This window comes from Aptenodytes patagonicus, chromosome 3 (genome assembly GCF_965638725.1).
Source record: "Aptenodytes patagonicus chromosome 3, bAptPat1.pri.cur, whole genome shotgun sequence".
In the NCBI taxonomy this organism is placed as follows: Eukaryota; Metazoa; Chordata; class Aves; order Sphenisciformes; family Spheniscidae; genus Aptenodytes; species Aptenodytes patagonicus.
The window spans coordinates 120,749,968-120,776,648 of NC_134951.1; the positions used below are offsets into that span (position 1 = coordinate 120,749,968).

The 26,681-nt window shown below is 43.7% G+C and overlaps 1 protein-coding gene and 1 long non-coding RNA gene across 2 annotated transcripts in view; one reads left to right on the forward strand and one right to left on the reverse strand.

Moving 5' to 3' along the window:
* Positions 1-6,279, forward strand: LGALSL (galectin like). The gene is made up of 5 exons (XM_076335005.1): positions 1-48; positions 212-283; positions 429-517; positions 996-1,173; positions 3,858-6,279. Exons 1-5 carry the CDS (start codon positions 16-18, stop codon positions 3,999-4,001), a joined length of 516 nt encoding a protein of 171 aa, XP_076191120.1. The 5' UTR covers positions 1-15; the 3' UTR covers positions 4,002-6,279.
* LOC143158707 (uncharacterized) overlaps positions 3,816-26,681 on the reverse strand; it is a 25,202-nt gene continuing 2,336 nt past the window's right edge. Inside the window, exon 3 of the long non-coding RNA XR_012995050.1 lies at positions 3,816-4,160. This is a non-coding gene — a long non-coding RNA (uncharacterized LOC143158707). The remainder of the gene's footprint in view (positions 4,161-26,681) is intronic.

Here is a 26,681-nt window from a genome sequence, read left to right on the forward strand (position 1 = left end):
CGCCGCTTCCACAAGATGGCGGGGACCGTGGCCGAGCGGGACGCGCTGGTGAGTGCCGCTTTGCCCCCTCCCCGGGGCTCCGGGACGGGGCTGGGGGGGGGCGGACGGGCGGGTAGGGCAAGGTCCCCCACGGTGCGCACCTGCGGGGCGGGGGGGGGGCCGGGAGGGGTTCCGCCTGCCCCTGCCTCAGCGCTCTCCTTTTTACCTGCAGAAAATAGAGGACGGGCATTTAAACAACTCCCTGGGATCCCCGGTGCAAGCTGACGTGTACTTCCCTCGCCTGGTAAAGCACCTTTACTTGGGTTTTTTGGGGGGTTTATTCGTGGTTTTTTTTTTTAACCCCTTTACCCCCCCGCCCCTGGCTGCACAACGGCGGCCGCTGCTGATGCCGAGTTGACCCTCGCCACCCTCCCCGCTGTCCTTTCCAGATCGTCCCCTTCTGTGGGCACATCAAAGGAGGAATGAGGCCGGGAAAGAAGATCTTAGTTATGGGCATAGTGGACCTCAACCCCGAGAGGTAACACCCGGGCGGGTCTGCCCGCCCCGGGGGCGCTGGGCCTGGGGAGGGGGCGAGGGGGGAGGCCACACGCATGCACACACACACACAAACATACACACGGATCCCTCCTTTCTGGAAAGGGATTATTTTTATCATTTTAAATATAGCGTGCTGATTTCTCCTTTGACCCATAGAGGGGGCATTTCTTTAAGGGATCCTGTTTCCCAACACTTCACTCGGGAGTAAAGGAGCATGTAGAGCATATATATACACACATATATGCACAACGCACATGCTCACAGATATATATATATATGCTATAACCATGTTCTTGTCCCTGCTGAGCTTTCAGAGCATTCCCCGAACGAGCTGAGCTGTCACCCCCCATGCCGCTATATCGTCAATGGCTTTAATAAGCTGAGAAATGAGACTGGTGGCATTTGGGGCTTATTTGCTTCTTTCTGGCTGAATGAGAGCCATTCTGTTTGTGTTGCAGCTTTGGCATCAGTCTGACTTGCGGGGAGTCGGAAGATCCTCCTGCGGATATAGCTATTGAACTGAAAGCCGTGTTTACAGACAGACAGTTTGTCAGAAACTCTTGTGTAGCCGGAGAATGGGGGGAAGAGCAATCATCTATTCCTTACTTTCCATTTATACCGGACCAGCCTTTTAGGGTGAGTACCAGGCTGACAGCGGCATGTACCATATCTGATAAAGCATAATATGGTCAGTCGCAGCAGAACCTGACTTGCCTCTCGTGAAATCCCAGTGTAGACTGCACTGCTCCAGTTGAGACACCGGTTGCCGGATTGTTTGTATCGATCAGAAGTAGCGTGGAGATCCCGCTGCTGCGTGCAACTGCAGGCAGTTCAGATGGGGCTATGATCACCTCACCAGGGTGCTATGACAAGTCGGAGGTTGTAATACTGCGTGATGAAGCGCGCTTCCTGAGCTTAGTTTTATAGCTATAAATTAAAAGTACCTCTATGTTATTAGTGCACTACAAGTTATTACTGGAGAATGTAAATACTCTGTGGGACTGCTGTATGTTTTGATGGTTTTTTTAATGGACATAGTGTTTGCAATTTAGTGCAGCTAATAAGGATCTTGTTCATCCTTTGTCTGCAGGGATGTTACACTGAGGTTGACCTTAGCCCTTCGTGGTAGCAGATTAAACAGCTAAGCAATAGTGGTATTCTTTTCTGAACCCTGGGATTAAATCTCCTGTCAAATTAAGTCTGTAGTCACTTCAAAATGGTGTACGTGGAAATACTGTGGTGCAAGGGATGGACTGGATTGACCTAGAAGCAGATTCCCATCTGTAGTGTTTATGGTTATGTGAAGATGTCTTTGCAAATCAGGACTAACAAAGTATGCAGCTGCAGAGGGCTGCTTCTCTCTCAGCGGCTTCACTACATTGAGGAAAAAAGGCTGCATGCCTTCTCCATGTGGCTGACCCAGAAAAACCCTCCTCCTCCTCCTCCTCCCCACCCCTCTTATGAAACCTCGCTGGCCCCTCTGCTGAATGCCAATGCTCTGGCCAGCTGCCAAGCTCTCTTAATCCTTCTTGCCCCCAAGACAATCTCCCCCAACCCCAAAAGCTCACCATCTCCCCAGATGCTTGGGCTTTGAGAGGGTGTTTATGACTGGTTTTGCTGCGAATCGGTTGCGCTCTACTTGCTTCTACAAACTCTCCCATCAGAACTGGCAACACCCTTTGGTGCGTGCGGGACATGCACTTGAAAGGGCTTGGAGGCTTGGTCCTGCTCTGGCTGAGGGGGTTATACTACCTGCTGCAGCGGGTGGTGGCTGGGCCCTCGGACAAGCCAGACAAATTACCCAGAGCACGTTTTGTGGGTGTCCCGCTAATGACAGTTGACGTTAGAGGACAGCAATATTGCACGTTCAGCATGAGATACTGTAGAAAGGGAGTTCTTTTTTTCCCCTCTTTTTTCCCCAAATGCACAAATGGAATTTAGGCTTCCAATTGACTTTGTACCTTTGATGGTCTCCCTCTCAGTGAATAAATTAGACTATTAAGTGTTCTTGCCAATTACTTGTGATCCAGTCCAATTACTGTTCTGGCGTGGCCCAGGGTGATCTGAAAAAATGGATCGTAAGCAGTGTTGAGGCTAACCATATCTTTTACATAACAAGGCCTAAGGCTGGATGCGCCTGCCGCGGTGACACAGGAGCTACGCGGCAGCATGGGCACTTCCCTGTTACATGGTGTGCTACCAGGTCCCCAGGAGCTCAAGCTCTCCTGGACTGTCTGCTGCCACTTCTCCCACTGCAATGTGCCATAAGTCAGTCAGGCTTTGGCTCACTCAGTTTATCACTGGCCCCGTTCCCATTTTTATATGCTGTAACAGCAGCAGAGTCAAGTGCCTGGAAGCAGCACTTCACCGCAGACTACCAGCCTCTTGAAATGACCCAGGATTTACATGTGGCTTCCCTGCAGATTTTCTTCTTAGCCTGTCTGGACCTGGAGGTCTCCAAGGGCCTGTACGAGAAGCGCACGTTCTGTGCCCTCATATCCCTGCTTCCTGCTAGGGCAGCTCCAGCGAAGCTTAACTATGGGGCACCCTCTCAAGCCACCCCTAACATCAGGAATCTCCCAACCTGTCCAAGCCTGTTCAGCTCCAGGCTTTGTTGCTTTTCCAGAGCATTTCTGCAGGGCTCTAGGAGGAGGGATGAGCTGTGTCCCTCCCTGATCCTGTTTGTGCCTTGTGCGAACTGTCTAGCTGAATCCAAGCACCACATTTCCCTCACTGCAGCCCCGGTATGGAGTCTAGTCCAACAGGGAGTCCTGGGCTGACTGCAGCCACGGTAGTGAAGGCTTTTTAGTTTTGCAGCAGCTGCCTGAGTATGTGTGGGAGGGGAGGGCAAACCTATCCCTCCTCTTGTGTTTGCTCTCTTCCAGTAAATTAATGGAAGTGTGGAAAGCATTGCAGAGGCAACTGCCCCCTCATTCTGCAGCAAAAAAAAATTCTGTAGAAAGGAATGCAAGATTTGGGTTGGAGACCAATTTCTTCCCCCTGTAATTAGCAGTTTGAGTTTGTTTCTGGCATTATACCAAGAGGCAAAACCTCCCTGAAGCCAGTGGGACTGGGTTCCAGTCTCCTTCCCGCCACGACAGTGTGAGATTGGATTAACGTCCTTGTGAAGTAAGAGCATAGTCTAACTGGTGTCATGGGGGCAAACTGGTCTCAGCCCTGGCTGTTATGTGGCACATAAGTAGCAAAATGTGTAACTGCACCAACACTATTTAAAGGCTAATGGAATGCTCTTTGTATTCTGTGAAATAACTTCCCGGTTACACTGTGAACAACATGCTTCATCATTTTATTTTTTACAGGTTGAGATACTTTGCGAGCATCCCCGTTTTAGAATATTTGTGGATGGACATCAGCTCTTTGATTTTTACCACCGTATTGAAACACTGTCAGCAATTGACACGATAAAGATAAATGGAGATCTTCAGCTTACAAAACTTGGCTGAGCTTGTTAGGAGTGCAGATTCCAAACCGGTTCAGGTGCCATCGTCGTTTTGGAGAAGTGACAGCCGGCTCTGGACACAGCTATGGTAGGAAGGCTGCCCCGTTCCTTTTCCGCATGCAGTTCTTCACTCCTGTGCCAATGAACCGGGCTGTTGTTTATCCTAATGAAGAACATTGTTGGTTAATAGACATTGAGCCGTTTTTCTTGGATCAAAATAGCCCACCTGTGCTGGATAATCAAATTGGAATGGATTCAGAAAGACTTGCAGTCTTGTTTCAAATCTCACAGAAAGGCAATTTCTGAAATGCAGCGCTAAAACCGGTTACTGAACAGCAGTGACAACAAAAAAAAGTTTTTCTTTTGCAAATACTGTTTCTGCACTGAAGTGGAGTAGTGTAGCACAACATAGGGCCACGTGCTGACGTCCTTACCCGGGGCCTGAGCCTGGTTCCATGGAAATTGATGGCAAAACTCCCACTCACTTTAACGGGGTACAATCAAACTGTCTAGTCCTTAGTCAAGCACAATTCCCACTGATTTCTATGGGATTTTTGCACACGCCTGGGGGCCAGCTCTTCTGCTTGTGTAAATCAGCATTACCTTCATGGCTTGCAATGGAATTTTGCCGATTGCTCCCAGCTGCCGATTTGGCCCAAGGACTGTGCAAAAACTGAATGAGGGTGTGAGGACACAGCCTGTGTATTTTAGTCAGGGTATTTGCATAGAATGTAGATCGTAACGAGTTTTTGCACAATGTATTGTTAATACAATTTTTAAAGCTTATCTGTAGTTTATTTATTTATACTCCTTGTATGTATTATTAGTAAAAATGAACAATCTTACTGATGGTTAAGAACAGCAAAGTGTAAACATTTTGAATGTACAAAAATGTCTTAGGTTCTTTGGGTAAGCTTTACGTATCATTCTTGAAAAAACATGTTTCCTATCGAACATTTAGTTACATTTTAATGGAGCCCTCTAGGCCCTGGGAAAATGTGGGCACAGTAGTTGGTGGGGGTGGGGGGAACTCTTTGCATATTCACTAGAAACTGCTTTTCAGGGCTTACTAACTTTGCTGCACACGATAGGTTTGAGTTAAAGTCGATCCATTTTAAAAAATTAAACAGCAGATTTGTAGGTTTAACTGTGCTTTTATAACCTGAGAAAAAGTTAAATTTGGCAGTCTCTTAGTTCAGAAAGAGAACCAGCCTCTTTCCAAGGGAGATGGGAGATATTTTGCACTTGTTTGAGAACATATTCGGCCTTTGATATGACAATTAAAACTTGTCTAGACAGCCAAGTTATTAATGCTTGAAAATCAGCTACTGCACATGAATAATAACTTTTCAAGTAGCTTTTTAAATAGTAGGTATAGCTGTATAAACACAGTCATTGCGTTACACTATAAATGAACACAGCCACTTTTCTTGAATTCTTTAGGACTAAATAGACTTTTTTTTCCTTGGCTGCTCACAATAGACTATAGCAGGTCTTTCTGAGTAGTTATAATCATGATATAAACATATATTTAGGCAATTTTGAAAACATGTAATATAGGGACTTTCTAAGACATAATACAAAAACATCCTTTGTAGCACAGTATTTTAAAAAAGAGAGAGAAGAATCTCACAAACAGAACTACGTTAAACCTGCAATAAAGCTGTGGTTTAAAGCAACCAGAACTGGAATATCCAAAGTTAAGGGTAGAATGCCAGTTGCAAAGCCTCATTTTGCGCTAATTTGGCCTGCAGTTAAGAAGCCTTAGACTGCAAGCTGAAATTCCAACTGTGGCTCTAGTCCAAAGCCTGTTGAGGTCAATCAGAGTCCTCTGAGCATAGACGCCTGATTATTATTTCATGCAAGTGCAAATCTCTTTGTAAAGCCAGGGGGGCGTTGCTGCTGCTGCAGACAAGTTAAGAATGAGGCTGCCACCTATAAAATACAAGTTAAAAATGGAATTTTTAGCCTTAACATTGACATTCCCTGACTTTTCCTCCTTTTTCCAAATTAAGAGAGAACCTGTTGTTTTCCAGATGATTTTTTAATCTGGTGTGTGGCTTTTAAGTTGTACATCAGATTCTATTTGTACTCCAGATTGAATCTTGATATGAAATGTTCCTGTCTTGCTCTGTTTTTACTCTTTTACATGATACATGATGACTGTGTCATTTTCCATTGTATAAAGAATGCTGACAGTGTTTCGGTACAAAATATATTCTTAAAAATTATGATGATGATGATGGTGATGATAATAAAAATCCAAGGGAAAGGTGCTTCTACATGAGGTGTTTGGATTTTTCTCCAGCTTGGAAATGCTGTATGGTTCCAAAGGAGATGAAGGCAGAAGACGAATTCTGTTTGGAGAGGTATTTAGCACCCTCCCTGCCTAGTGCGTTCTCCAACTAGATATGTAAAGCCAGGTTTGCTGATGCAGTGCCATTGCCTGTGGCTGTCCTGCTAGTCCAAGTGGGCCATAAAGTAGGAGGCTGGAGAGAGTAAGTAGCACCATGACCCTACAGTAGCACAAAACCAAAAGGGATCTCCCTGACGGCACAACGCCAGTAGAGATTTCCCCTCCATGCCTTTACCGTAGCCCAGAAAAAGGGATTTGGCTGATTTGAATTTTCAGCTGCTTGGGATTCCTGGTAGCAGGAGTAGGTTAGCACAGCCCTCGGACTTCTCCTATCCTGCACAGGCTTGGCACAGCATAGTGTCCAGGCCAGGGATGCTGAGATGAACTCATTGCACCACCATGTCAGCGGTGTCTTTGTCAGGAGCAAGGGCCCAGTGATACTGCCCTGCCTCTGTTCCCAGCCGCTGTGCTGGGCACTCCCGTTTCTTCCCGCTCTAGTAGGAGACATTTTCCTGTCTCAGGAAAATGCTTTTTTGAAGCTGATTCTGGTTTTGGCTTTGCATAACTCTACCAACCGCAGCACCCACCACCTGATTCTGCCCTGTTGTGGTTTCCGAGCCTGGCTTCGAGGCAAGAAGGGCTGTGAACCCACTTCTGATGGGTTGTGGTTTGGCTGAGAGCTCAGGAGAGGGCAGAAAGTCACAGCTAAGGCTTCCACATCTATTTGTCTGTCTAACACCAGTTTGGAAGCCTTTTTATTTTTCTTTTGCTCTTGGGCAGTACCAGGCTATGGCAGGCGAAGGAAGGATGATGTCTATGTATCCAAGGGCTGTTGCACTCATGCTCGGTTTACGTTGGCTGACCGCGTTCAGAAGCTGCTGCTGAACGCTGCGATGTGCAGTGTAAGTAAGTCAGAGAAAACCGAGGCCTTAAACTTTTCTGTTCAGTTGAACTTTGAGCCAAATCCAAACATTTAAGATGGAAGACTATGCTGCAAAATTTATATCTGAATTCTTTGGTCTCCACAATTTAGGGATTATTCAGATCTTCATTTTGGATATATATCCTACCAGACCTGAAATAAGACTGTTTCCAAATTGGGCCAGGTTTTTAAAATGTTTTTCAGTCGGGACAAGTAGTCTGTGAGCTTCTTGGAAGCTGCAATTCTTCAGGACTAAGTGAGTGTGTGAACCAACTTTTGAAATCTTATGCTAAAATTTATTAGCTGAATATTTCCGTGGTTTCCTCTGAATGAGGAAATTAATTCTGAAATGAAAGAAGCCTTGAATGGGTAAAACCCACGTGGAATGGAATCCCTGAACTTAGCATAGCTTCATTTTTTCCAAAGAGGAAAAAGAAAATAAAACAAAAAAACCATGACCAAATTATTTAGTTACGTTTGGAATTGGCTGTGATAAAGCTGATTTAATTAGAAAAAAAAAAGAGGTTATTGCCTACTTAGAAAGAGCCTTGAAATACTTCAGTATCATGTGAGGTAGTCTGTATCTAAACATATTTCACATAAATGCTTTTTCACAGCCAAGTTGTTAAAAATGTTACAAAATACCTTCTTTTTGTGTCACAATTAGAAATGTTTGCCCCAGCTTGAAAGAACATTTTGTATTAAATATTCATGTTGTCTATGTGAACTTGCACTAACATATATTATATTCTCGCTCTCCTCCTTGACTAGCTTGAGAAGAAATAGGCGTAATATTGCTAAACCGGTTGAATGTGACATCTGCTTGAGGCATAGCATCTTTCTCAAGGGCTGTTTTGAGTAAACAGCCTGAAAACCAAAGGGAGAGCCTGATTCACCATTCTGCTGTGCCAGCTTTCCACCCCTGTCACTCTTCTGCTGTGAGGCTGAGACTGAAGCCCTGAGATTTTATTGTAAGAGAGGAGCACTGAGACTTCTATCTTCTGGGATTTAAAACTGTTCACTGTGGAGGAAACAAGAACAGAGTAGCCACAGCACTCTCAAGCTTGGTAGTAAGGTTGGGGTAGCATGATGTGCTGTAGTCCTAACGTAGCATGAGTTCAGAGGGAGGTAGTGGGCATTTCAGAGCCAGCCAAGAGCACAGGCTGTGGAGCTGCGTGACAGTTTCCCAGGGATGGGCATTTGTGACATTGTTAGCTGCCACCTTCTGCAACCCCATACTAGGACACACAGCAAAAAACCAGCGTTCCTTGCAAGTTTGGAAGGCATGAATGGGTTCATGTTCCTACTCGCCTTCTTTAAAAGAGGCTCCCAAATAAATAATAGGAAAATTTAGGAGTAGCCATGCCACTAAGGTATTTTTTTCCCAAAGACATTCAAGCAGTGTATCTGATGTGGGGCTCATCTTACCTCCCACCCATGAGAAGTGCTCCCCACAGAAAACTACAGCACTGCTTTCTGCACTGAGGCTGGTTACAGTGACCTTTCCATGCAGAAAACTGCAGAACCGCAATTCTGCTGAGCCAGTTAGTGGCGGCTCTAAGCAACCTCCCAGCACCCCTGGAATTGATATGACAGTATGAGGAACAAGAGTCATGCTGAGGGCAGCCCTAAATGCTCACTGTGATAAGCACAGAAGTTAGGAAGAAAAGCTACCCAAGTCTAGGAACAGTTAGTGACCTGACGAGGTTTTTTGTAATCGTGGGTATTGTTCTGATTTTCTCATGTGGATCAGAAAGTGTACAGGTAAAAGTCACTTTGCAATGAATGGTATGTGGGGTTAGAACCAAGGCCAACCCAAACGGGGAGAAAAAATGAGCTGCAGACGCTTTATCTGGCTTTGATACACCCTCCCAGCTCCTCCCAGCAATCACTGCTGTTATGAACATACACAATTACTACAACAAGGAGATTCAACAGCATGTGCAAGATCAAAATAATAAACTCACACTTTGCCACAGGTTCTCCCTAGCTTCTGTTGCTAGGCCTCTCCATCTGTCTGTCAACAAATAACTATATCCTGCTGCTTTTAAAATCCATAACAAAAATCCCTTTGACTTTCACGGAAATAGGTCCGTAAGAAAAGGGGTATTTCTAGCTCTCCCTCTCCAGTTATTTTCAGCTGGAGCATACTCTAAAAATCTATTCTTTCATTCTCCTGAGTTTATTTTTAAGTGTGAATAGAGGACTATTTCTGTCTGCTTTATCCATTTGATAGAGTCAACAGAAAGCACTGCCTCTCTCTGCTGCAGTAACATGGGTTTCACAGTTAGCCGATGAAATGTCATACATTCATTACCTTCTGATTTTAAAAAGTGAGGGTGTGCACAAAATGACCTGGCAATAGTAGTAATATGTATCATTTACCACAGATCTATTTTTATGTGTTGTGCCAATTTCATAATGAACTTTTAATAACAATAAAACATGAAATCTTCACTAGGTTGTTCTGTCTTTTATCTGAATTATTAATGCTCATTACACACCCTCTTGACTTCTTTAACTTCTGGCTTCTTTTATCTGCTGACTGTTTTTCAGATGTAGCTAACTCTTTCCCTCATAAAACTGCAGTGTGAAACTTTGGAATTAGATGTGTGGCTTTGGTAGCAGATTGTGTAAAACTCCTTTACAGTTTAAATGCACTATACAGAACATTAGAGGAAAGAATAGCTTGCTTACTCATGCAAGACTCCTGCTGACATCACTGGGCAGTGTAAGCCTCAGGAGCTAACAGGCACGACTCAGACCTTACGGCCAGGCCATGAGACACAGACGGCTGATCGCTTTTGCATAGGATAAAACACTGCCCGTCAGCAGTGTAACTCACACACACGCTTCAGTTCACTCTGGTGGGACTGGATTCATGGGTGAGGGTTACGTGTTGAGTAAAACCACCAGATCAGCTCCAGAGATACGTTATTATGAGATCCAGTGTTTCACTTGTTGGCACGATCCTAACTAAAGTTCACATTGACCTGAGTAAGTGCAAGAGGAAACTTTAAGGTCTCAGCTTCTTTCAGTTAAAGCTATTGGAAAAATTCTGCATGACCCAAATGGGAAAGGATTATGCCCTACATCCAGTTGTGGCTGTAAAAAATGAGTGAGGTTTCTGAGAGAAACCTAAAAATCCAAACAGCACTGAAGCAGCAGATGAACGGGATTTGAATACAACTAGTCCTGTGTTTTTTCTCCTGATAAAATGATTATGAATCAGATGCTCCCCACATAGTTCATCCTAGCTCTAACCCACGAGCATGGATCTGTGGCCATCCCTGCTCAAAGCCAGACTGAAATTGGCCCTTTGTTTACTATACACAATCCTAAAAGGGGATATGTTAAGACATCTAGAGATTCCTAGTTAAAACACAGTATTAGGTAACCTACATGCAAACCAGAAATAAGGCGGAGGACAGAGGTAAATACACACAACAGTCAGAAATGGCTGTAAATGGTGTAAAAGCAGCATCTATTCCCCACCAGACAGCAGAACAGCAGCCATGTAAGTACCTGGGGGGATTTTCAAAAGGGAGAATATATACAACCAATTTCACCACTTGCATTGGCTAACTCCTATAGAGGCCCTTAAGGTCTTGTTTGACCTGTAACACTGAGTAAACTACAGGCATGAGTTTTGGGGGGAAGGAAGGGAAGTGGTTGCCCACCCCATTGAGAGCACCTTATGTAGCAAGTGCCATATGTCTTTCTCTCCCATTCAGATCAGTACTACAGACGCCTCACAGCTGGGCCTTATTTTGGTGGAGTGTTTCTGAGCTTGAAGTCAAGCCAATTCATGTTGAGGGATTTACTCACAGGAATACCACAAATATGACTCTTTGCTAGCAGTGCACTGGATCTTATTTTTAAATTATGACTTTCACCACTCTTCTAAGAATAGAGGCTGGCTCTGAAACACCATGTCGGCTCCAGCATTCTCCAATTACATATTTCTCATCCTGTTCAGGTTTTGAGGCTTCAGTTTCTGCACCAGTGCCTTGCTAGACCAGGGCTGTGATGCTGGGGGGGGTCATTCTGTGAAAGACCCTGAGAAGGAGGTGTCTTTCAGCAGCTCTCTTCCCAGCTGGCAGGAGACCTGTGAGTCTCCCTGAGCAGTCAGAAGCGACAGTGAAACAGAGCTATGCTGACTCCTGGTTTGCAGAACAGGGCTTCCTTGCGACCCTGAAAGATAGGAGCAAAAGCCTGGTTAATTAGAAAAACTTCACTGAAGCTGAACAGTAAATCTCAGCAGCAGGGAAAAGAGGACAATTTCAGTACTAGGCAATCTGATACTAACAGCAAAGAGCCATGCTCCCTTGGTGACCAGAGCCATGGGCAGGTGTTGCTTCGATTGAGCAGAGAGGCAGAGCTCCATGCCGTGGAGCAGCCTGTCACCAAGTGCTCATGGAGACGCTGGAGGCTTCCGAGAATGCTCAGTGGCTCTGCTTTCGCCTGGCTCCAAAAACCCTTGTGATGGGAGAAAAGCCAGTGCTGACAGTATTGTAATGTATGACAAGCTACAGTAGCAGCTCCAGCACTGCATGCTCAAAGAGGCAAAAAGGATTCTTTCCTGGCTGCTCTCTAAGAAATTTTCTGTTCAATGGGAAAGATAATCACTGCCTAGAAGAGATCCAGACCAGAACTAAGGACAGAATATGGCTCTAAGTAGAAGAAAGATTCTTAGGAAAGTAACAGATTCTTTACAATCTCCAGGGGAAAATGAAATATTTTAATTTAAAAGTACAAAGGCCACAACAAGGATAATGGGGTTCCTTTTACACCCCAGCTTTGGAGGAAAGATACGATGAGCTGTAATGGCTACAAAACAGACTCCGAGGGGCAAAGCTGGGAGCTGCTCTGGATTATTGCATAGGTGCAGAACTCAGCTTCCACATCCATTCCCCTCCATTTCCACTGCCTTTTCTCAGGAGTGGCACGAGAGAAAACTGTTGCTGGAAACCGCACAGACAGAGGAATTCTCCTATTGCTTCAGAGCTTTATGTGTCCTCCTCAGACACCGACCAAGGTGTACTTTATTTAGTGCCACTCACTGAAGAACTTCAACGCACTGACAAACTTTACAATTAGTGTTAATTCATGAATGCTCCTTGCCATTTCTAGTATTACTGCTGTTATTCTATGGGCAGGGAGAGGGAAGAACAGAGATGTAACAACAGTTTCTCAGCAATCAGTGCTGTAATTTGGAATATACTGATTTGCACACACCTAATGTCTCATCACTGTGACTTTTGGCTACAACATTGAAGTTCAGACTCCCAGGCCCCCTCCTTCACTCACCAGGCAGACGTTATTTTGGACCAGAATATCCAACAGTAAGATTGAGTAATGCCATACACTGTGAGTAGCTCCTCCGGGATCAGAGGGGCTATTTGTAATGCAAAATACTTCCAAAATATGATTTTTTTAAATAGTAAAAGTTGAATGGCATTCTGTCAATTTTTTTGCAGCCTCCACTGACCCACAGTGCTTTCACCTGCAATTTAAATAATGCAGAAGAGAAGCTGGAACATGAAGATCAGGTTTCTTAGCAGGGAGTTGTTTGCTGCACCTTGAATTCAAAAGATGATGTGCACACACATTTTCCTAGACAAAATACAGCAATCACATCCTGAGTGATGCAAACAGGTAGCTCGCTCTCGATTTCAGTGGAAGTACACTGATTGATAGCAACTGAGCACCTGCTGGAGTATGAACTGGTTTAGGGTTCCCACAATAAACCTAACCTCTTTGAGCTATTCAGAAGATGCTCTCAGGCAAAATAATGGGATTCTATTCAGCAAAGGGAAGCACATGATTGTTTTAATGCATTGTACAGCTGAAGCTGTGATAACATAGGCTAGAAGATGATGTTTTTAAGTGAAAGGGAAATCAGTTGTAATTATAATTGTTGTTGTCTTTATGTATTACCAGCTGTATTGATTACCTTTATCCTGTGTGTCCCTGGCAACTATGGAACATGATACATTATCTCATGCTAGTGTTGGAGAGCAGCAGAGATTGGTGTATTTTTAGAAACAAGATTCCCACAGTGTAATTGTAGCAATTGGATGATCATACACATACATATTAAAATGCCAACAGATGAACTCCTGGACAGTGCCAGCAAACATTTCACTGTTTGGGGTAGGAGGAAAGGGCAGGAAGGAACAGCTCAGAAGTTCAGCAACTGACAAGCACAGCATTTTTACCTCTAAGAGTGTCCTCTGAGAGCTGTGTGGCTCACATTGGCCAGCGTGAAAGGGAAGCTGGTAAAAAGCAGAATCTCGCTTTCCAGGATGAAGAGAGGATGCATTTGCAGGTCTGTGTCCATATATCTCCTGGCTCACCTGGTCCCATAACACGTGAAATTATATCTCTGTACCAGTAAAGAGAACTGATGGCCATCTATAAACATCCTTCAAGGGCTCACTCCTGGGTCTCAGCTGCCAGTGGGCAGTGTTGGGTTGCCTGTGTTGCACAACAGGGCATGGTGCAGAGGTCCCTGGCTCACTAAATCGCATCAAGGCTGCAGAAGTGCAAGGCTTATTGCTGGTCACAAAACTACAGATGCAGGCACGCAGTTGGTAGGGCCAAGTTGCCTGTAAGCAAAGTCAGTTGGGAGGTAACCAGGAGGTGCCTGTGCAGAGCAGATGTGCAGCAGCATCTGTTGGGAACTTGTATGTCTCGTAAAGCAGAAGATCCTGTTTCAGACTCTCTGGGAATATCAGCCAGGTTAACAGTCCTGTCATTGGGCTGGTTTAGACAGGAGTTGTACAGGACCAATTAAGGTCTGAACCTCTCCACTAAGAGCCAACCCAAGTGTCCCTAAGTAGAGCACAATATGGGTTCACTTGTAGAAGAAATAACTAATGTACACTTAAAGCATTCAGCAGCCATTCAGGTAGGTGTCAGAATGCCAGATATCTTCCAGTAGACTGTTGCTGTATTCAGTATAAATAAACTGATGATCACAGGCCATCACAGGAGCATGGTGACTATTACACTCAATAAAACCGGCAGTCCAAATAGTTCACAGTCTTTGGCTGTGCTAACTGGAATGTTTTTTCGAGGACAGCACAAGGGATGCTGGGGAGACAGCTATAGCACAGCCTGACCCAGATTTTTCTTTCAATTCTCTTCAAGTACAATTGGCCTGAGACCTATGCAGTGGTCTTGAATTTTATGTATTTATCACTGCAGTAGGACATGTTGGTGTTGGAGGCTATTAAATGCCTAATCTTTTTCAGAATCCTGTTATGTTTATGCATGCTGATATTGTTCATGAATGGCAATATACTCCATGCAAAGAAAATTCCTCTCTGTCTGCCTTCAATGTACCACTCTTCTGTCTCATTATATGCCCTTTTATCCTTTAATAGGTGGATGAATAAAGAGAAGACCCTGACCCACCTTCTCAGTGTCATTTAGCTTTCTATACACTTCCATCATATTTATTATCACCTTCTTCAAGGCACACAGTCCTTTTCAACCTAATGACCAAACACCTAATGCCTGGAAACTTTTCTAAAACGTTTTAGCACATGGCTTCAATCCACACTATAAGAATTAACAGTCACCACAGCCAAAGTAAATTGCAGGTGGTAATATATTGCCTAACATCCTGATGTAAATGTAAGATAAAGGCCTACTCCAGGGGGTGTAGTGCATGAAATCCAAGTGTACAGGCTTTGCATATCAAGTTGTATCTTCATTTCAGAAAAGTCTCTAATTACGCTGAAATTTGTGCTTTCAAGCTTTCCTACACCTGGCCTCCAGGAACCGCCCCCAGTTAACTGCAGGCAATGACTCCCTCCACGTCATTCTTTCCCCACAGGGGATTTTAGACACTGAATCTACATAGCCACGGCACCAGACCAAATGGACCTTCAACTCCTCAGCCTGTTCCCACCTGCCTCTGGCCAGCCTCCAAATAATTTTTGTGGCTTCCTTTATGTTCAAGCCATCTTATTCTACCTGAAGTGCTGGAAGGGAGTAGCCAGATCTGGCCTCTCAGAGCATCCCACTCCACAGGGAACATCTTGTTCTGCAGAGGGCATGGCAGGAAGAAACGTCCTTCATGGCTTTCAGGGTGACGTGAGCGAGGTTTCAAATGGGAGGCCACAATTTTCACTGCCAGAGACTGCCACCCATCTCAGGCATGTAGCAGCTCCACTTGCCCTCTTCTAAGCTGCTTGGTTTAGACCTCAAACAGATCCAAAGGGAAATTCCAGATACCTTCACAGGTGAACTTCCATATACGGCCATGAAGCCACAGGCTATGACAGTTGGCATGCAGATACATATCAGCATGCCAAAACTTCCACAGCAACATGTAACTAGTATACACAAATACAATTACACACGCATTTATTGGGAGAAGGTAGTAGAGTGACTCGAACATGTGTCAACAGCTTCCCAGGGTGAGGATTTAAAAGAGCTATTTGGTGCAATAAAGTCTGATGCTTAATACACAATTTTCCGCAAAGGCGGCTTTTTTTGCTTAGGCCAGCTGAGTGGCTACATTAATGGGAAAACTGGAAGCCTTTTACTGGGTGAGTAGTAGCTGAAACTGCAGGGGTATTCATGCTGCCTTCTGCAGCATCTAATTTCAGCTGTGGTAATTCAGTCTGGTCTCTGTGGGTTCCCTATATAGGCAGTGGAAAGAGAGACACTTCTCCAGACGATGACTTAGCAGAGACAATTTTGATGCCCTGAATGGTCTTCCAGAGGCCTTAGCTCCAATGTTTATACAGGGACCTTGAGGACACTCGCCTTCTACCAAACACCCAAATGTAGATGCCTGATCTCCCCTTCACACACATACACACCCTGTGTTTGAAGTAAAAAAAAAAAAAAAAAAAAAAAGAGAGCTGGGAACAGCAGACCACAGATAGGTGACTCCAGATGTTTCCTTAAGCACCTGCTAATAGGAAGGAAACCACCACCCTAAGAAAGTGAAGAACAGCAAAGGCTTTCAGTGCTGAAGGCAAGAGGGTTATGCATCACTCACACAACAAAGACGACACTTGCAATTCTGCTTCCACAGGGGTTCACCTGTCCTGCCAGGCTTGGAAAGAGATCTGAATAAAAAGCCCTGGAAGGAGCCAAGGCACTTAGGGCAGCACCTGTACAACATCCCTCTTCAGCATCCCACAGGTGATGCAAGCATCTTCTACACATAGGAGTAAGAAACACAATAAGCTTTATCAACTAGAAACGCTAAATGATGTGGAAAGGGCTCTATAAACATGTGACCTTTATTTATTTTTAATTACTTTGCATATTGCTGAGAGCAGAGTTTCCTGTTAGCCAGATCCAAAGTGATTATTGGTTATGGGAACTTTCAGTGGCTTTCAAGCAGGTCCTGGATTGCCAGAAACAGGTGGCAACAGAAAAACACCGTGTGCCTCCCCTTCCACCAAAAGTAAAACCAGATAAAGCAGAATCACATTTCAAGAGAGCAGATTTATCGTTTTGCTTAAACTGAACAGGGTAATTTTTTTATCCCTGTCCTTTTTGAACTGTTCAGCACCGGCATATAAAGGAAGATACAGAACAGCGCCTGAGTTCTCAGAACCCAAGCTACCAAATAGCTCTTGGCTGGTGGGTTTCTTTGCAAACAGCACTGGGAATGCTAAATGTTTCAGTATTCAGCCTTCATTCCTTGGTGGTCTCTTACTCTTGAATGTAGAGGAAACAATGCTGGTACTCTACTGATGTCAAGGAGGTTACAGCAGCAAACAAATCTGACCTGAGCTGTTTTGGGTTGCCAGTTTTGTGCATAGCTTACATTTTATCACTCCAAAATGGCTGAATGCCAGAGATGGGTGAATGATCACTGGCTCCACAAAGCCCGAGCCAGCCTGACAGGTGTTTCAAAGTGCTTTACCAAAAGGTATAAATACCAGGTATTAATTATTAAGTGACCACCTTTGGGGGAATGGGACAGAAACAATTTGTTGAGCTCGGTCTCAGCTAGCACCAACGCTATGATGTATGTGAACGTGCTCACCCTCCCATAAGGCTGCAGCCTCTACAAAGGAGACGGAAAGGGCAGAGCGCCTGAAAACAGAAAGGGAACAGGCCTGTGTCTCTGCACAGAGATAACAGCCCTCCAGCTGCTTATTTAGCCACAGCCAGAATGCATCCCATTTTGTGAATCTGCCAGCACACAGGAGAAAACCATAGGCATGAAACCCCTTGCTCAGCAGATGCAGGACACAGGCTTTTCACTTTCTAAGACAATATTATTTTATATGCAGTATTAGCTAAACTCAGGAGTCCTGACGTGTTCTTACTCACTTCAAATTCCTTGTCTACTTTGTCCAACTAAAGACTGAGCAAAGATTTGGGGCTAAAGACTGATGGACTGCAGAAACAGAGGGACAATGATATGTTCATCTATTTTGTTAAACCTGAAGACTTTGGAGACTTTGGAGATACAAGACTTTGCATTTACAGGCATTTTTTATTGCCAGTGGGGTTCAGGATGGTGAGGTCTTTGAAGCTTAGCGATTCAGAGCCTGAATCTTTGGGTTTTTTTACTTCTGCCTATTTTATACTCTTCATATCAAGATAATCCATTTTAATACACCCCATGGAAATGAGGGGAAAACCCTGATTCCTGACTAGGTTTAGGGCTATACTAAACCTTCCATGGGCAAAGATCTAGGCAAGGGTTGTCCTACTCTGACAGAGTGACAGCACTAAGGATGTAATTTAAAGATAACAGAATTCAAAGAAGGAGATGTCAAAGAAGGACTGGGACACAGTCTTTTGGGTTTTAATTGCAGTTGGCTCCTCTGGACCATCCTCTGGAGGAATTTTACACAGGAGCAGTCCATTAGCTATAAAAGACCATGCACAAAAGCCTCAAAGAAAACACTCTTCATGCAGAAAAACAATATTAATCACCAAAAAAGCAGGTATCACTTTCTTTTCTTTTTGTCCTTTGCAAGAAAAGTGTAAATACATACAGACAGTCACACACAGATTTATTCCTGACCTTCAAAACGTTTTTAATTCTAATGAGTCCAAAGCCTACATACGTGGGTTAGGCAGGTATCACTGCAGCCTGTTGCATTCTATCAATAGAACAACTTACAACCTATAATCCCTTGGGAGATCCCTCTCTTCTAGTAACCATTGCCTTGGTAAAACAGTGATTCTGTTTTTTCATAGCTGACCGATACCAGTGCAATGGGAAATGCAAACAGCACCTTCGTGCACCAAAGAAAGTCCTGTGGTGGTGATGTTTGCTTCTTCGGCTGTGAAATGGTTGAATTCAACATCAAGGTATTAGATCAGCCAAAAAGAATCATGGGAATAAAACCAGTACTCAAAAGCTCACACAAATGCTACGTATTTTCCACACACTAGCACTAGCTGCAACAACTGCAGAGATTATTTTCTGTTCTTCGTGGGACTCACTCATTCACCATCATATTTACTCTAACCAAATTATGACTCCCAAGGGAAACCTGGAGACTGCTGTGGAGCCTTACCCAGGGCCAGCATTAGACTGGAGTCCAACACAGCTCTGACCTACTGCTATCTGCTCCCTCATATCAGTCCCAGTGCAGAAAAAAAAACAGTCATCTTTCAGCTCAGGGTGTAACAGTCCAGCCTATCCCACAGAAAGCCAGGCTTGACACTTTTCACACATGAAGCTTTCCCACAGGCAAGAATGAGCCTCAAGAAGCTGTAGAGATAAGTTTATAATGCAGTGATGACTCCTTCTACACAATCAAGAGAGAAAAACACACCACAGACACTTACTGCACTGGGCCCCGGGGCATGCTTGTAGCTGTGCGATGCTACCAGAATACACATTAACAAACAGAGCAATAACAAGGTAATAATCGTGAAGGGGGAAGAAACATATCTGATTCACTCTTAAACTGAATTAAAGGCACCACGGTAGCTTGCACATAACAGAATCTGACTCAGGAGAAACTGGTCCAGCTCTGTAAAAGCAAACCAGCCCTAAGGCAAACCTGAGCACGAAGTGACTCTTTGTCATGTGTTGTAGGGGGTTATCACCCTGGGTTTTTTTAGGTAGCATAGAGTTGTATCTCTGCCTGCAACTCTGTCAGGCTGAGAAAGGGGGACTCTCCAGAGAAGTGGCCTAGCTAGTAACAGCATATAAATTGTCAGCCAAAACCAGAGATGTGTAAGTAACACAGGCCTCTCTGAAGGCGCAGCCTGTAGGGTAATTTAAGCACGTCTTGATGGTGTAGAACTGTGGAAAAATCTTCTCAGTGTAACCTGCTGTCAAACTGCATCTGAAGACATTTATACGGGAAAAAAGATCAGAAGACTCGTGGCTCTGCAGCCATGAAGTGGATGCACCATCCATCCCTGACTGGCTGGCTACGAGCAAGAGAAGAATAGGTCAGTTTGCCACAGCTTCTGCAGCAGGTTCAGTTTATATCTTCCTCATCCCTGAAGCGACCCTGCAAAGGGCCATCTGATAGCAGTCGAGCTCCATCAGCACAATTCAGATAAAACGATCCCAGAAGGTACAAGAGGACATGCTAGAGGGGGAGCAGTCATGTGCTAAAATGCCTACGTTATTTTTCAACAAAAGCTGGTTCACATCCTACCATCTCTTTGAATAAGCAGAACAAGCATCTGACTGCTGAGAGATCTCTGCAATGCTCCTGAAACTCCCTTCTGCTCCACCATGTGATGATATGCACAGGAGTCTTTGCTCCTTGAAAAATCCAGGCTATTGCCAACAGGTTTTGTATCAAGAATTAGTTGCTGCTCAGAAAACTTTGGATGATCTCATAAGTTGCAACATTCCCTAAGTGAGACAGGCTGCCGAGGAGACAGAGGTTTGATTTTGGGAGATAGCTGCATCACTAGCAAGGTCATGCATCTTCACTCCTCCACAGAGAAGGATTTGTTGGAAACTCAACCCAGTACAGGGTAAACAGTGAGTTACTGAGAATATGCTCTCTGCCCAGGGGATTTCTTCCCAAAGGAGACAAGCCCCTTTGCAGCAAAATATGGATAAATATGGATAAAATATGGATTGTGGCCAAATTTGGAAATAATTATATCTGCTCTGCTCACATAACATTCCACAACTGGGCAGTTGGACCAATGCCATTTCCATGCAAACCAATTGTAAGTCACCATCGGTCTTTCATTTAAATCCACTGAACTGCTGACTTGCATCTGACCGAACAGACAGCAAATACCCTGTGGCCTACATTATAAACAATTCCATAAATGCAGGGAAATCAAGACAAAAATGCTCCTTTGAAACATCTGGCAATCAGCTTGTGTTGGAAAGACGGGTCTTGGAGCTTTTGGTGCTGTTTGGAGCCGTGTTTCCAACTCACTAGCACCATGTACATGGAAGAATAGGGGTATGAGAATTCCTCAACATCTAGATTTGATCTCAGATCCCTCTTTGGCCAGATGACGGTACAGAGCCCAAGCTGGTGCTCTGAAAATAGCTCTCTCTCAGCTATGGTGGGAATCGAGGCTCCTTGCAACAAGCACTAGACCCTATAAATTGATAGGTTTATTGTGCTTATTAAACTTTTTTTCAGTTCAGTGGTTAAAAACTGAAAACCATGAGCCAAATTCACTGATGCACATCCCTTGAGTTCAATAAGGTTAGAGATGGGGTGGCTGCAGCTCACTGCTAAGATGCACATTATGTCCCTTGAAATGACACAGGTTGCACTTAGACTGTACACTTGGTGCAGAGATGCAAGGAACGGCAAGGGGAAGCGCTCCTTGGCAAGGGCTCCTGCAGAGCACATCAGTGACACCACGTAAGCCTGCTGGGATCATATCCACCTACTAGAACCAAGGAGCTGGCTCAGAGACAGCACCCTTTTCCTAGCACTGAAACCCAGTTAGCCATGATTTAGAGAGAGGGTTCCTACTTAGACCGTGGTGAATTTAAACAGATTGCTCAGGCACTTGGATTTACCTAATCTCATCTTTCCTAGCTCTCCTTGTGGCAACAGAGCTGGTTCGGCTGCTCTCAGGAGACCTCTGACTGATCCTGGATATTGAAGGGGTGAGGGTTGGACCTCATCTCCTCATCTGCCCCGCTGTCTTTGTGCTTGCCTTTGTCATCCTGCAGTTTCCCCTCTCTGACCAGCTCTCCACACTCCCTTCTGCATACTCCTTCCCACGTTCTGCCTGTTCTTGCTACAAATGCCAGGGGTTCAGTCTTGCTTCTTTCTGCTTGTGAGATAACAGCAGGGGACCACACGGAGACCAACAGACCCCTGTGTCTGAGGGTCTCATCCTGGCTGCTGGTACAGCCAAAGGCCGTTGCATGCAGGACTCCAGGGCAGCTGCAGCAGATAGTACTTCTGTTAGCATTCAAAAACATTTTGGCTATTTGGAGCATGGTATTTTCTCTCTAGATTCTGTCTTGTTGTTTATCATTTACCTATGACAACAACCCTGTCAGTTAGGACCAGATATGGCCAATCTCACATATTTCTTGTACAAGAGCTTTCCAGAAAGCAACCCTGTTTTTCTGAGATCTACCTTTGCTATGTGCCTACATCCCAGATGCTTTGCATCTCAATGAACATAGATCAAGAAAGCAAACCCATTGCAGAAAAATATGACAGAGGATAAAATTGACATATGTGGTACTGAAAACAGGCATCAGATACAAGTCTGAAAGACAATGAGAAGGATTTTGACAAATATCTGCAAAGGGAACCACTTTCCTTGCATGGCAGTTGCATTTGAGACAGAAGTTGTCATTAACCCAGAAAAACCTCAGCCGTTTCTGTTTTAAAACCTGGAACTGAATCCTACTTTCACTTACTTTTAATGGACTTTTTGCCATTCACTGTAAAGAGAAAAGGGCATGATCTTTGGAAAAAAAATTCTCAAATTATTTTTATTGATATGCATCACTGCCAGTCACACAACATTGGTTCATGAGGAAAACTTGTCCAAAACACCTGAACCAGGCACCTGAATTTCACTGGCTGTGCTGACATATAGATGTGAAATGAACTTGTGCGATTACAACAGGATATTGCAGGTCTTCTTATATATATATAAAAAACAGCTCTAGAGGTAAGTTTCAATTTTGCTAAACCTCAAAAAAAACCCCTCAAACTCTGAAATGCCTTAGAAATGAAAAAGCCTTAAAATAGATGTTAATAGAGATTACAGGCATATATATCTTATTACCCTGAACAGCTCAGTATGCAAGAGACTGCTGTAATAGTGCCCATCACATACACAGAGTTAGTAGTTTGTACCTCAGAATTTCCTACCAGCTGATCTACAAGAGTGTTTGGAGGCTCTTGACTCCTGTCATCACAGAGAGGAGCTGATGCACAAGGCAGGAGGATGGCTATGGAAATCAACTCACCTTTGTCCAATAAATAAATTGGATCATTAAAACAGAATAATGGTCTTGAACCATTTTAGCACTTTTCATCTTAAATGTACAAAACTCACAAGCCATGCCTCTTAAAGTCAAGGGACTGTCTTTAAATGAATAATTTTGATTTCTTTTCTTATTGGCTTTCTGCATGTAGAGCCTGTATTGAAAAAAACAATTAGTCACAATTAGGAAAGTTTTTCTCTGCTACTGACAGAGCTAGAAATCTTGCTTTCCTGCTGACGGTTGAGGTACTCACACAATACCATCTTCTAGGAGAAGGAAGTATTGTCAGACCTGGGAGGAAATAGTACATGTTGCCTGTACATCATTTTAGCTGTCCATAGTTTGCTGGGCTGTTACACTTGTCAGCTGTTTTTTTCTTCTCAGCTTGCCTGAGTAACACAGTTAAATTAGGGCTGAAGTCAGATTGTTTTCAGTCTGCACTCCTCTTAAAGTTTGTTATATCTCCTTCACACCTGGACATGCCAGCACTGCCAACAGCTTGCCAGTTTTTGCCAGCTACATTGGTTTGTCTATTGCCTCTTCTGACAAGCCTTGCCACCATTAAAATGTACATACACTAAAATACACTTTGCACACACTGCTGATGAGTTACGTATAGAAATATGTTGAGGCCAGGTGTACGCATAGTATTGCCACACTGAAGTCATTAACTTCTGCCACTTCGAGGATGTGGTCTAGACCACAGCAGGAAAAATGGGGCTGTTTTGACATTATGAGCTGGTTAATCCACTGGGTAGCCCTCATATGGCAAGAATGTGAGCATGCATGTTCATTAGAGGCTCCAAATCAGCTGTAAACATGGTTGAGACTCAGAAAGGAGTTCCTTAGAATAATAAAAAAAAAAAACAAAACCAAACCCAAACAAACCTTCCCAACAGTGTTGAGTGTCAGCAACCCTATTCTTGCCCAAATAAGCCTGAGCCAAAAAGTCAAAGCAGCTACACGCACTTCACATGTAGGAGATTTCTAAGACCCACCTAAAATAACTGCCATTTCATCTGTTTTCTGTAACTACATAGGGTTCTTTGTAGTTAACACATTTAGGATTGTTTAAGGACAATTCTGGGATTTTTTAATGGCTTGTGAATCACAAGAGAATGGGCTGCTGATGTAGTAATGCCTTCTAGCTTTCATAGCTATGACTCTAATAAAGATAGCTAGGGAGATTTGTATAAAACAGTAACAAACTTGCACTCCAAACAGAAGATTTATATGTCACATCTAAAACATACTTTATAATGTTTTATATTTTATGCCATTGCAAGTAGAACAGATGGAGACAGTCCCTTCCTTGAAGAGCTGGGAAAAGCTAAGACACCTTTGTTGGATCCCCAAAACAAGAGAAACCAGTGCCTGGTCATTCTGCATGCCCGGAGGTCAATGCTAATGAAAGTAGCAGTGATGCAGAAGACGTAGGCATTTGAGATGTTCAGAAGAGTACCTCAGTGCCTCCAAATAGGTTTAGGAGGAAACAGGGACCGCCACATAGGGGTTATCATAACAGCTAACACCTAGCACGGGGAGGCCAGGCTCAGCAAGTTCCTTTCACTGCCAGCAGAGAGACATGTGAAGACCACATGGAGCAGGAATCAATTCAGGCACTGTTTGAACTTCAGGGAATGGGGATCCTCAGGATCTTTGCTGCACAGCCAGCTTACAGACCCAGATGGGCTCTTCACAAGGGGGTTCCCGATGCGGTTGGGGAATGCCCTGGGGCCAAGAGGCGTTCCTGGCTCCCTCAACTCTAACACAGACAAGAGCTCTGTAGTGTCCTGCGGAAGAGCCGGGCAGGATGCACTGATTCTGGATGGAGCTCAGGGCACCAACCACTGCTCAAAGAAACAAACATCAGCTGCTCATAAATCTGTTTTACCACCTTGCGATGCCAAAGGACAGATCATCAGTGGAGTTTAGTAACAGGCTGCTTAGTTCATTCTCTGCTCAGCTGCAGCTTTGTTTAACTTAGTTAACTAACAGTAACTGCACAATTTTTCTTTTACTAACTGTTGCCCATTTAGAAGCAAGCGGAAAGTACATATTATTCATTCAGCTAGCTTTGACAATGCCCACCTTATAAAACCACAGCCACAAACAATTTTCATGTAAAGCTTTTGAGGTTGATTGGCGAATTCAGTCAGACAAGCTCTTTCTGTTTGATAATGCTGTAGCAGGGGTTATTTCAGCTATAATGGTCTAAGGTAAATGCAGTTTTACTGAATTAAAAACATTTCAGAGAACTGTGCCAATTCAGTTTCATGTCAGGATGGGAAAAAGTCAAAACATTCTGTGAAGATAAACTGCAATAGTTTGATTTCCTGTTTTCAACTTGCTTGATTTTTTTATATTTCATTTCCACAGAAAAATTTAAATTAGTTAGCATTGCATTGACAATAGCACAAATGAAAGCCTTTGGCATTAGTGAAATGAAATTATCTGGTAGGTCCAAAGACCATTTAAAATTCATTCTACGGATAATTTCAAACCTTCAAATGTCCAATTCAATTGTGAACTTAAAAAAAAAAAAAAGAAAAGAAAAGTCAAGCATCACAATTTCTCAGGAAACAGACTATCTAGTTTCTGATCAGCAGCGTTGCCAGACTCAGCAGGGAGGGAAGCAAACTGCCTGAAGTTTGAAGATTTATCTAGTCTTTGATTACAGCAAGTTTCTTCCCCATACACTGAGCGGGGAAGCCAGAAAAAGCTTGCACTGCCAGGAGCCATGTTGTACTGTAGATATTTTTGAAATTTAAAAAAAAAAAAAAGGAAAAAAGAAAAAGAACTGCACTATCCACTGCTAGCGATCCAACATCTTTCAGAAGATATTCTGCATTACAGTACACAATATATGATACAGCTTATAGTATAACTAAGAGTTACATTCAGGAACCGTGTTGTAAACTCCAAAATGAGAAATAAAAAGCTAAATTATTTCCCTTTAAATACTCAATTTGTTTGAGAATTATGAATTACTAAGTTTTATGAAGGACATGGATGTAGACCATAAGAAGTTCTCCATGCCATCCTCAATTCCCAACCCAGAAGGAGTGTCTGAGCCTCCAGACCAAGCGGCGTTTTGGAAAACAGCCTTTCTGAAGCATCTTGACACACCACGATACCTTTTTCCATTTGAGACTTCTGGGAAGGCTGCGCCCTCTCCTGACAGTTTAGGACACAGCAGCAGTAACTGATAAAGCTGCTTTGCTGCAGCTAAGTCAAGGCTGGACCTCGGAGTTACCAAGACCAGTCCTGCTCGACTTAAAACCTCTATTGCACTATGCAGAGGGGCCTCACATTGAGACGGATATCTCAAAATTACAACGTTTTTTCACCATACTGTAAGAAATTGCCTGGAAGTATACGCTTTAAAAGAAAAAAACACCGTATGTTTGAAAATGGATAGAACACCACTCTAGAATAATCTCCAAATAACATTCAGTGTTTACAATCCATGCAATTCTGTACAGGGAACTTTCATATGTTGAAAATATAACCTTGAAATTAGTGTTGTAACCCATGGATTCCATTTCACAGAACCAATACATAATATGGCTAATGCTATTATGAAGAGTTGGTCTGCCTTCGTAAGCAAATGTAATCTCCTTCAACCAGCAAAGCTTATGCAGGAATGACTAAAGAAATCCCACACATCTCGTCAATCATTCACACTATGCTTAAGTGAAGATCACCTTCATTTTTTTATGTGGAATGCTTACCTCTCGTCTGATCCTACATTCAAGTTAAATGAATTTTAGACTCACAGCTGCATACTGATTAAAGCTTCTGGTCCTAGAAACTAGTAAATACCACCAAGAAAGAGAAGGAAATTTCCCTCTGGTCAAACTGGCAGGGACCATTTGGAGGGATTTTCTGCCTTTCTTTGTAGCTTAGGATATGAGTCACTTCCTCAAATTATCTGGGAATTTTACTTAACAAATTTCCTTCTATTCTAGGACCTAATTAGTGACACTGTCGATCTTTTTGG

What these genes read in the sequence shown, in the direction of transcription:
- LGALSL (XM_076335005.1), top strand. Translation starts at nt 16, where the DNA reads ATGGCGGGGACCGTGGCCGAGCGGGACGCGCTG. An exon ending in TGGCCGAGCGGGACGCGCTG is followed by an intron (nt 49 to 211) that starts GTGAGTGCCGCT and finishes TTTTACCTGCAG; the next exon opens with AAAATAGAGGACGGGCATTT. An exon ending in TACCGGACCAGCCTTTTAGG is followed by an intron (nt 1,174 to 3,857) that starts GTGAGTACCAGG and finishes TATTTTTTACAG; the next exon opens with GTTGAGATACTTTGCGAGCA.